The 11,163-nt window shown below is 47.9% G+C and overlaps 2 protein-coding genes across 2 annotated transcripts; one reads left to right on the forward strand and one right to left on the reverse strand.

Annotated features, from left to right (window-relative positions):
• Positions 1-302: 302 nt before the first annotated feature.
• On the reverse strand, positions 303-2,814 carry RPL36 (ribosomal protein L36). Its single transcript, XM_074203884.1, has 4 exons — positions 2,715-2,814; positions 2,430-2,532; positions 525-659; positions 303-443 (listed from the first exon to the last, which is right to left on the reverse strand). The coding sequence occupies exons 2-4, from the start codon at positions 2,520-2,522 to the stop codon at positions 354-356; spliced, it is 318 nt and encodes a 105-aa protein (XP_074059985.1). The 5' UTR covers positions 2,523-2,532; positions 2,715-2,814; the 3' UTR covers positions 303-353.
• A 2,828-nt stretch (positions 2,815-5,642) lies between these two features.
• On the forward strand, positions 5,643-10,833 carry MICOS13 (mitochondrial contact site and cristae organizing system subunit 13). Its single transcript, XM_074203881.1, has 4 exons — positions 5,643-5,793; positions 6,957-7,131; positions 7,538-7,589; positions 10,585-10,833. The coding sequence occupies exons 1-4, from the start codon at positions 5,765-5,767 to the stop codon at positions 10,677-10,679; spliced, it is 351 nt and encodes a 116-aa protein (XP_074059982.1). The 5' UTR covers positions 5,643-5,764; the 3' UTR covers positions 10,680-10,833.
• Positions 10,834-11,163: the final 330 nt, after the last annotated feature.

The raw sequence follows: 11,163 nt of genomic DNA on the forward strand, positions 1-11,163 counted from the left end.
CATAGCCAATAAAGCACTTAAATGCTCATGTTGAGGCCTTTGCCCACCCAAAGAAATTATCCTTAAACCATTGTCCTTTTAGGTTCATATATTCTACATTTCTTTTTACTCATTCATTTAAAGCTCAAAGCCCTGGCAAAAACAGGATTTAAATCCAATTTATTGACAAGCCCAATTTTCTGTGCTCTACCTATTTATACTATATTACCAAGACCCAACAGCTTTTTCTCTCTCATTTTCCCAAAGGGAAACCTGACAAAGTTTGTTCATCATCAGAACAGATCAGGTCTAGAACACAAGCCTATTTGTCAAATGTTTATTGGGTAAATGGGGAAGGCAAGCAGGGACCAGGTTTAATCCTTCTTGGCAGCAGCCTTCCTCATGGCAGCTAGGACATTGCTGAGCTCCTCTCTCTTCCTCTTGGCACGGATGTGAGTTCCCACCTAATAGAAAAAATGACATAATTAAGGGGAATGTTCTGCATACCCACCCACCCCCATCTACCCCCATGAGCTCAAACCTACCCTTTTTTTGATGAACTTAAGGGCTCGCTTATCCTTGGAGACCTTTAACAATTCCATGGCCCGCCTCTCATAAGGAGCAAACCCACACACCTCCCGGATCATGTCTCTCACGAATTTGGTGTGTTTGGTCAACCGCTGTTAAAAGACAAAGATGTGATAAGGCCCAAAAAGTCTTTCCCCAGAGAAAAAAAGCTGGACGGGACTGCTGAGGGACAGAAAAACTTCATTTTTGTTATCTCTGAACACAATGATTTACATTGGAAAAATAAGTAAAATGGTTGTTTAATTTTAAGTTACTTATTTCCTGGATAGCTTTGATGTGTAAAATTCCCTTTTTGGTATTTAATTTCCTCTAGAATATAGAGATACAGGAACAGAGTCCTTTTAAGTTCTAAATTTCATAATCCTTATATTCCATACCAGTCTCTTACTAAAGGGAAGAAAGAGTTCTTTGCCAGATCCTGAGCAGCCTTGCCCCAATATGAACTTCAACCTGAGCCCAAGGTAATCCTTTAGGAAAACTCCCTTTAACTTTAATTCCCCCAAATTTCTCTATTAAATTTTACAACCTATGTAGCTATCAACTTGATTTTCTTGAGCCTTCTGCTCTTATCACACTATCCCCAAGTTCCATTACACTCTGTTTTTTCTCTCATAACCATCACCCTAATTCAGACCTTTGTCAGCTTTTTTGATCTAGCTCCTCAGTACTTTCACTCCACAACTCTTTCCTCCCTCCCCCAAACGCTCGAGCTTTAGTAGATCCCCTCTTGCTCTCCAGGACAAACTAAAAACTGCATTTTTTTGGGTAAGGTAAATGGGGTTAAGTGGCTTGCCCAAGGCCACACAGCTAGGGAATTATTAAATATCTGAGACTGGATTTGAACCCAGGTACTCCGGACTCCAGGGGTGGGGCTTTGTCCACTACCTCGCCACCTAGCTGCCTCCCATTCAGTTTTTTTTAAAATCAATTAATCTAGCACCATCCTAATTTTTCAATGTTCCGCTTCCACTGGGCCTTTGCGGAGAACAGCAGCTAGCTTCTTTAGGAGGAGAGCTTAGGGACTATTCCCTACATAAGTGAGGTCTGGTGGTTTTTCTAATCACCAGTGTTCTACACAGATCCCCACTACACTACACCTATACCCTTCCCACCAATATAAAACAAAGACCCTCACTGGCAAGTACTTTTCTTTTTGTATTCCTGCTAAGGATGCGCAGCACCATGAAGTCTTTGTTAGATTACCACTAAACACCAGGCAATCCATCTCCACAGGCTAGCCCAAGCCCAGGGAGCGATCAGGTATCCCCGGAGCCTGCTTCGTTCTCTAAAATGTACTCCCTGCCTCAGGCTAAGTGTGAAGACAGCATTAATTCAGTGTGTTATTAAAAAAAAAATCATTGAGGAAGGCTGGAGGAGTCCCAACAGGTCCCGGGCCCATTCATTCACTGACCAAGCACGAAGGCCACCCTTCTGGCTCTGAAAGCACACTAGTGATTAGGCAAACTCCAAGTTTTTTGCAAGGCCATGGGGTTAAGCGGCTTGCCCAAGGCCACACAGCTAGGTCATTGTAAGTGAGGTCGGATTTGAACTCGGGTCCCCCTGCCTCCAGGGCCGGTGCTCTATCCACTGCGCCACCCAGCACCAGCCTTTTCCAGCCTCCGCACCCCTTGCAACACCCGCCAGGAGGCCCGGAGCGACGCCTCGGGGAACTGCTATAAAACGCCCCAAAACCATTACGCTAAGCCAGGCCGCGTGTGCCGAGGGCAACAAGCCCCCCTGGGGGGCCCCGCCGCCCCCAGCTCCCCAGTCCACGTGCCCCCCGCCAAGCCGGGGCCGGTGTCCCGCCGCCCCCCACCCCCCGCAGCCCCTCGAGTTCTCGCCGGACTCGGCTTTCCACTCACCCCACGGCGGCGGCAGTGTCGCGGCTTCGCCACGTTTTTGGTAACTTTGTGGCCCTTGTTGAGGCCCACGGCCATGGGGTATCGGATGGCCATGGCTGCGGCGCTGTGAAGGGAAGAGAGTAATCGAGGCGAGCTCCTAGAGGCCTCCCGGACACCCACCCACCACCCCAGGCCCGAAGCCCCGAGGCCCCTCGTGTCTCCCTTCAGGCCGCTTTCCAGAACGGGCTGGGGAAGGGGTCTGAGCCGCGGATGGCCGCGGATTCCCCGGAGGTCCCCCCGGCTCACCAAGCGTAGCCCTGGCGGCAGCCACAACAGAAGGAAGAAGAGCGCGTTGAACTCTGGGATATGTAGCTCCACTTCCGGGTCTTCAGAGGCAACGAGTCAGGAAGGGTAGAGCGTCCCTCCCCCCCACGCGCGCGACGCTCTAGCCGCCCTGGTGACTGCCCCCTACTGGAGGCCATCGGGATCCCGGATTCCAAAACGCAGGCGTCCCTCCACCTTGCTCATGCGCACGGTGTCTTTGGGCGTTGCAAGGACTTGGTCCCTTCCGAGAACTTGACTAGAAGGGACGAGCTTATCCCTTGAATTCTGAGTTGCAGAACAACGATTTTCACCAAAGAGCCTCTGAAACGTGATAGGTCATCAAGGTTCTTAAATTTTTCAAAGTGTTTTTTCTTATTTGCAGGAACTGATGCTGAGTGAGATGAGCAGAACCAGAAAAACACTGTACACCCTAACAGTAACATGGGGGTGACGATCAACCTTGCTGGACTCGCTCATTCCATCAGTGCAACAACCAGGGACAATTTGGGGCTGTCTGCAATGGAGAACACCATCTGTATCCAGAGAAACAACAAAGACCAAGGACTTACCTTAAATTAAAAAAAAACAACATATCTTATTGTCTGATCTTGCTATCTCTTATACTTTTATGTTTCTTCCTTAAGGATATGATTTCTCTCTCATCACATTCAATTTGGATCAATGTATACCATGGTGTAAAGACTGACAAATTGCCTTCTGTTGGGGGAGGGAAGTAAGATAAGGGGAAAAATTGTAAAACTGAAAATAAATAAAATCTTTGAAAAAGATTTAAAAAATGAAAGACAAAGTATTTTTTCTTTTCAGGGTTGTTGTCCTTATAGAAATGGTTTCCTGTTGTCAGGTCATATTTTTTTTCTTTGAATTTCCCCTTTAGGATCAGGAAGTTTGTTTTGTTTGCAATATTTCTTCCACCCAATCGCTGCTAGTTTCCCTGTTGATCTTAACATATTTCCACACCAAATTGTGCATTTTTTTTGAATTTTTACCTTGCTAAAGAAGACTTAGGTCCTAGTTTTATTATATTGCCACCACATGCAGATATTGTTTTTTGGGGGTTTTTTTTGGTAGGGCAAATGGGGTTAAGTGGTTTCCCCAAGGCCACACAGCTAGGTAATTATTAAGTGTCTGAGGCTGCATTTGAACTCAGATCCTCCTGACTCCAGGGCTGGTGCTCTATTTCCTGCACCACCTAGCTGCCCCCAGATACATTTTTAAAATACTTATTACAACCTCTTGCTCTTCTAGCCAACAACTTCTGCAAACACCCTGGAGCCTCTTAATGATCCCTCTTTAAGAGGTAACTAAAGTGCCTTGCCTCTTACACTACCTGGTATTAAATTACTTTGTATTTATTCTTTACAGATTCATCATCTATACTCTTTTCTTTGTGGGTTCCCAGCCAAGTAAATTCACTACCCAGGGCCATAGGCCTCCTCTTCAAAATGGTATCCTCACACTTAGACACTTATTCCTTTTCTCTCTTCTTAGAATGAATGTAAACTCTATGAGGAGAAACTATTTCATTCTTCCTATTTGCATCCCCAGCTCTTAACCTTCCCTTCCCCTAATAAATGCTTGTTGATAGATTGATGATGTTTGTCCTTCTTTCTCAAAGAAGACCATGACCAGTAGTTGAACTGGATTTGAGTGAGGGGCTGCTGTGCTCATACTTTTTGATTCATTGACTAATTTATTAATCTCGTGAAGTGGAGAGGGCACCTGACCTGAAATCAAATTTGACCTCAAATACTTATTAGCTGTGAAACCCTGAGCAAGTTACTTATCCTTGTGGCCTCAGTTTCCTCATCTGTTAAATGACCTGGAGAAGGAAATGGCAAATCTTTTCTCAAGTATCTTTGCCAAGGAAAGCCCAAATGGATCAAAAAAGACTCAGATATGACTAAACAAATATTAAAGAAGCTTCCCATCCCTGGGACTCAGTTTCTCCATCTATAAAACACCATCTCACACCCAATTTGGATCAAGGTACAACATGGAAACAAAGTAAAGACTGACAGAGTGCTTTCCGGGGGGGGGGGGGGGGAAGCAAGATTGGAGGGGGAATTGTAAAACTCAATATCTTTAATAAAAATAAATTTAAAAAAAACACCAGGAACAGAGATACAAAAAAAAAAAAACACCATCACAGGAAGAGGGGAGAAATAGGGTAGAAGGCAGGGTGGGAGAAAAAGGTGGTCCCCGACTCTGTGGCCTTCCAGGTTCCCTTGATTAGGATGGTTCCTCCAAAGACCCAGAAAAGACAAGCCCCTTTTTTTTAAATTAAATATTTTATTCATTTTGAGTAAGGACAAACACTTCAGAGATGGCTAGTTGGCACAATAGATAGACCATGAGAATCCTGCCTTCAGTTTTCAACCTCAGTTTTCTCATCTGTAAAATGGGGGAAATGACAACACCCACCAAATTCACCAGAACTCAACTTGAGAGGATTAAATGAAGCATTAAGTATTAAACCGTTCTTAATCTTTTATGAATTCCCCTCGGCCTTTGTGGCACCCAGGCCCGGATTAGCCATTATAACAAACCGATAGCAGGCTTTTCAAATCTGCAAATACTTTACAGACTATTATCCTCTATCATCATCATCATCGTCGTCGTCATCCTCTCAATTCTCCAGTTATTAGCTCTGGCTATTTAGAGACGGATTTAAGCAGTTCAGGTCAGCCTTCCCGGCCTAGCAGAGCTGCACCCCGAGCTCGACTCTCCCTCCCAGGGACCGTAGCAGCCCAGGGGAGAAAAGAACAGACTCCAGCTCCCGGCCCGCCGAGCAGGGCTCCTGGCCTCAGGACTACAACTCCCAGACGCCCCGGGCGCGGGCCCGGCGGCGGTTGGTCGGCACTACAGCTCCCAGAGTGCTGAGCGCGCGCTCTGCCCCGGCCCGCCCAGGCCTCCGCGGGGACCCGCTCGGCGGCGGCGGCGGCGGCGGCGGGCGGGCGGCGGGCGGAGCTCCGTGTCCTTGCGCTGTCGCAGAGCGGCGGAGCTCGGTGACCATGGCTGCCCGCCTGCGGCCCCTGTTTGGGTGAGCGCACGCGCCCGGTCCCCGAGTCACGCGGGGCGGGGGAGGGGGCCCCGGGGAGCGGGCCGGGGGGCCGGGGAGCGGGCCGGGCCGAGCGCGCGGGGCCGCTTTACCGGCCGGACGACGGGGTCCCGGGCCTAGACTAGGGGCCTGAGGGAGGAAACGGAAGCGGGCTTGCAAAGCGCTTTGCAAACTTGAAAGCGCTATGAGTCTTCCCCCCCCCCCCCCCCCCCCCGACTCGGATGACGTCGTGCCCGCAGGGGGCTTTTCAAACTTTTTCTAGTCACGGAAGTTGCCAACGAGCAACTGATAACGATAGAGATCTGGGTGAGATTCCGCCGTAAAGGGCTTCTGAAAGCGCTTCAGGAGTTCCTGGAACAGCCCCGAGCTGAAACGCTTACCGGGACCCAGGACTAGAAGCGCACCTTACCGGGACCCTGGACTAGATGCGCACCTTACCGGGACCCTGGACTAGATGCGCACCTTACCGGGACCCTGGACTAGATGCGCACCTTACCAGGACCCTGGACTACAGGCGCACCTTACCGGGACCAGATGCGCACCTTACCAGGACCCTGGCCTAGATGCGCACCTCCTTTCCTGTCTCTCCTCCAAGGCCCCTCCAACTCTAGATCTGGGGACAGGAGGGAGCCCTGGAAACTTTGTGAAAGGGAGGGGAGGAGGGCACTGCCTGAGGAAGTGTGGGGGGTCGAAGCAGGGAATTGACCAGAGCCCCCTCCTCCATGAGGTAGATGTATCCATGGGGGGGGGCGACCCAAAAGTAGAGAGGACTGCTAACAGGGGAGCAGGCCTGCTTTTCAGATTGGTGAAAAAGAGTTGCAAGAGCTAACCCCAAGGGGCGGCGGCTAAGTGGCTCAATGGATAGAGCACTAGTCCTGGAGTCTGGAGTACCTGAGTTCAAATCTGACCTCAGACAATAATTACCTAGCTGCATGGCCTTGGGCAAGCCACTTAACCCCATTTGCCTTGCAAAAAGCTAAAAAAAAAAACTAACCAAGCCTCTTGTTTTGTGTTTGGTTTTGTCTTCAAATGGTCTGGGTCACCAAGGGAGTAGGTGATTAAATTGATCATTTGAATCTAGATGTTTGGACTCTCACCTCACAGTTTTTTCCACCTTTTCCAAGCTGCTTCTCTCCCCACCCCAGGTTTTTCCTTAAGGCCGGCTTGGCTGGTGGGTCAGTGTACTTCATTTGCAATCAAGGGCTGCTGGGGTCCAGTTATGAGAGTCAGGCTGCCCTAAGAAGGGCACAGGAAACCATCCCTGAAGCCTTCAACCATTACACAGGCTTACTTTGGAAGCACATGGGCGTCCGTTTGGAGGTAGGAGGGGCCTGGGGGGAGTAGGCAGGTTAGGGCTGGGGATTGGTTCAAAACTTCATGGGCCTGAGGCAGCAGAGATGAACTCTTAGGAAGAGGGAAAGTGCTGGGCCCTTTCTGGGAAACAATAGCACACCATCATTTTTCCTGATCTTTCTGGTTAGTGGGATGCTTTCTTTGAAGGAGGAGGGCAGGGGGAGACAAGCTAGCCTGAGTTAGCTGGACATCAAAACTTCATTAAGCATTTGGTGATGGAAGGCATTGCTTTTGTGATCTGCACTCTGTCTGGGGCCAGATTTCAGGCTCATTTTGAATGTCAGGACTCAGATGTAGCCCTGACTTTGAGTCTTGTTTCACTTCATCTAATGTTGGGAGTATGTGATTCATACTTCCTTTCCTCTTTGCTCAGGTCCCATCCCTTCCACGTTTCAACTTTAACTTAAGAGACAGTTGGAACTCAGGTAAGACCATGGATTCTACTGCAACAGTGTCCCTTTTACTGAAAAAGAATGCTGCTGTTCAGGGGCTCCCCTGCTCTCTGGACCACCCACCCTAGCCCAGAGCCCCATATCTCTTAACTCCATCCCTTCAGTTTTCCCTTGGATGTGGTCCATCCAGTTCAGGATCTCCTTTCATTGGCATGATCAGAAGGACAGCTGACTAGCCGTGGGACCAACACTGGGTGGGACAGCCCCAGAATGGGCTGTCCAAACCATAAGGGACCTCAGAGATCATGGAGTCCAGAGCCACCCATTTTTATGGGCTGGGAACAGGAGGCTCAGTAGAGGGAAGGGACTTGATGTCTTCTGTGTGTCCTTGGCAAAAGCGCAACTTGCTGAAGCCCCCACCAGTCACCTGGAATACCATGTTCTGCAAAAACCACCTCAGGGAAAAGTCGGTGTAGTTGTGAAGGTATGATGGGCTTGGTTATGGAGTCAGAAAGATGCAGCCAAAGGACAAGCATTTATTGTCTACCATATGCTAGGCCCTCAGGACACAAAGACAGAAATGAAACAGTTCCTGCCCCCAAAGGGATACACATACAAATACACGCATGCCACACATATACAGAGGTGTGTGTGTGTGTGTATATCTATATAGTGTACAAAATCAGTGCAAGATCCTTGGAGAGGGAGAAGGAATTAGGAAGGGCCTTAGGTCAAGGATGAAGAGTAGAAGAGTAGTTTGGTGAAAGGCATAGAGTTAAGAGATGAGATACTGTGAAGAATAGCAAGAAGGTCAGTTTGGAATGTTGTATGTAGAAAAAGAAGTACCATAAATAGTAAGCCTGGAAAGAGGAATTGAAAGCTGACTGTGAGGACTTTACATGCCGTACTAAGGAGTTTAGAGGCAGTAAGAAGCTAAAGGAAATAAAAATTATCAAATGCTGTGTAGGCCTCATGAATTGACACTAAGTCAATGGAAGGAAGAGAAGTCTGAATTACATTAAAAAAAATTGGTTTGGAGGGGCAGCTAGGTGGTGCCATGGATAGAGCACTAACCTTGGAGTCAGGAGAACCTGAGTTCAAATCTTCTCTCAGATACTTAATATTATCTAGCTGTATGACCTTGGGCTAGTCACTTAACCCTCATTGCCTTGCAAAAACCAAAAGAAAGAAAATAAAACTTAGTTGGGTTGCTTAGGAAAATCAGTTGAAGGAACTGGGGCCAGCTAGCCTAGAGAAGAGAAAATTTAGGGAAAACATGAATATCTTTTAAATATTTGACAGGTTGTTTTAGGTAAAAGGGATTAAACAGCTTCTACTTGGCCCTAGCAGGAATGAGTGCAAATTGCAAAAGCAGATTTTGGCTCAGCATAAAGAAAAATTGAATAGCAAACATTTGCAGTTGGCAACCTTCCCTTCCTATCATTGGAGGTCCTTGAGCAAAGCCTTTGATTGGGAATGTCATAAAGAGAATGCCTGATCAGGTATGAATTAGACTGGATGTAGTCCAAAGTTCTTTTTACCTCTGAGAATCTACAACTCACCAATTGGCCTCATCAGATTGCCTGCTACAGATATTTAGAGGGTACTTTAATAAATGTGCAAGAATAATTTATAATTAGCAGATATGCTTGTCTTAATTCATTCAGGTAACCCTTTTCATCCCCAGTGTGAGAACAAACACAGGACTTGTCTCATTTGGTACAGATTTGAATTCATGAGTTTTGTGGCATTTCAAGTTAGGCAGATGAGGCCGAGGCCTGGTTGGTCAAGAAACCTGTTGGCAAAACTTGCCTCATCTGGGCAAGTAGGGCAATGGCATGTGAAGAGTGGGAAGAGGACTGATCTTGGGATTCAGGAGGCCTGCAGTTGAATTAGAGACCCATTATATAGATGTTGCTGCTGAGCCTTGGTTTTTACATCAATAAAATGGCAATGATAATCCTTTTACTTCTTGCCTTACCAGGTTGCTATTGTGAGGAAGGCACTTTGTCAAACTTTTAAAAATTGTAATGATATGAACTGTTGTATGACATTCCCTTAGGGAAGAGGAGAGGGGGACCAGGAAAGAGACCATGAAAACAGATAACCCAGCCAGGGTAACAGTAGGCATCAGATGGCATACATTGGAAATGCTTGTTGATTGATCGTTACTGGTAGCAGCCCCTTTTACATCAAAGATTCTTCTGCGCCAAAAGGAAAACTGATGCTTTTGGAGTCCAGAGATCTGGGTTTGAATCTCTGTGATCGTAGACAAGTGACTTCCCCTCCTTAGGCTTCAGTTTAGTGATCTCTACAAAGGGAAAATGGGCCTGGGTGATGACCGAAAGCCTTTCTAGCTCCATCTGGGAGCTGCCAGGTCCATTCATTGCTCTAGAGAGTCCTCAGTGTGGGGAGTGGAGTGTTGTGCTGTAGGAAGGGGCTAGGAATAACAGCTCTCTGATACTTAAGAGGTAGCCAGGATAGATTCACATTTTACAGAAGAAATTACAGAAAGAGTCCCTTTATGGGGGAGGGGCAGTGACAGCATGCCTTAGCTAGCTACTAAGTGGTGGCAGTGGGCTCCAGACCCTCTTCTGCCCCCCTCCCCTCTACTGAGGGATGGGAATGTGGCCTTCCCCAAATCCCAGTTTGCTGAGGCTAAGGGAGGGCCCAGTCTGGGCTGAAGCGTGACCTTGCACAGGTCCCTTCCCTTTACTAGACCCAGCTTTCTCTAGTGTCAAATCTAGGAATTTAACTGAATGATCCTTGAGGTCCTGGCTTAATGGCTCTGCCTTGAATTAAAGGGACCTAGGGAGGACAGACATGGGGGATGGGGGGCTCAAGGTACTTTCTGAACTTCTAGAACCCAAAAATCTGCTTCCTTAAGACAGGCAGAATTGCTGGAACCCTCACTGGATGAGGCTGCTGTGGGGGGCATTTCTGACCCTACCATGGGCTGGGCTGGGTTTCAGTGGAATCTTGGGGTTCCCCCCTACCCTAAAGTTAACCAGTAATTCTTCCCCTGCAGGAATCAGCAGCTTGATGCAGTCACTGTCTGCTGCTCCCACCACAATCCAGGAGTACAGTCAAGATGGCTGGAACTACCTGAAGGGCCAGAAGTGAAGCTTCAACCCTCAGGCACATTGTCAGGGATCACAACAGTGAAAAGAACTTGGATTTCGGGACCCCAAAGCTGTGGAATGACATCTGTCCCCCCAAAGGCAGCTTGTGATTAGACCCTGCCCAAATAAAGGACTTGAAACTGCTTTCTTCTTAACCTGAGTGTGGCTGATGAGGTTGGGATGGGAGCTTGTATCAGAAGCCAGCATCTTCACTTTTGTGCTGGATGCCCAGTTTGATGGAACTTGGGCAAAGGGGGCTTCAGTGGTTTAAGTCCCTGGGGAATCCTAGGACTGGTAGGTTCTAGACCTACAGTACCAGATCAGCCTTTGAACTTTGACCACTGGAGAGAAGGCCTTCCATGGAATCACTGCCCCCATTGCTCTTGTGTCACCCACCACAGCTGAATAGGGTGGGGGGTGGGGGATTTTGATTGGTGTCCTTCCTTGCTGCTTGATTACAGAACAAAATTTTCTAGTCTGGTCCA

The sequence above is a fragment of the Macrotis lagotis genome, chromosome X, assembly GCF_037893015.1.
Source record: "Macrotis lagotis isolate mMagLag1 chromosome X, bilby.v1.9.chrom.fasta, whole genome shotgun sequence".
Taxonomy (NCBI): domain Eukaryota; kingdom Metazoa; phylum Chordata; class Mammalia; order Peramelemorphia; family Peramelidae; genus Macrotis; species Macrotis lagotis.

Bases quoted from the DNA above. Each gene is read 5' to 3' on its own strand.
- RPL36 (XM_074203884.1), bottom strand. From the start codon at position 2,522: ATGGCCATCCGATACCCCATGGCCGTGGGCCTCAACAAGGGCCACAAA. The intron at 660-2,429 runs GTGAGTGGAAAG...GTCTTTTAACAG, and splicing joins GACACTGCCGCCGCCGTGGG to CGGTTGACCAAACACACCAA. The intron at 444-524 runs GTAGGTTTGAGC...TTTTTCTATTAG, and splicing joins TTAAGTTCATCAAAAAAAGG to GTGGGAACTCACATCCGTGC.
- MICOS13 (XM_074203881.1), top strand. From the start codon at position 5,765: ATGGCTGCCCGCCTGCGGCCCCTGTTTGG. The intron at 5,794-6,956 runs GTGAGCGCACGC...TCCCCACCCCAG, and splicing joins CGCCTGCGGCCCCTGTTTGG to GTTTTTCCTTAAGGCCGGCT. The intron at 7,132-7,537 runs GTAGGAGGGGCC...CTCTTTGCTCAG, and splicing joins ACATGGGCGTCCGTTTGGAG to GTCCCATCCCTTCCACGTTT.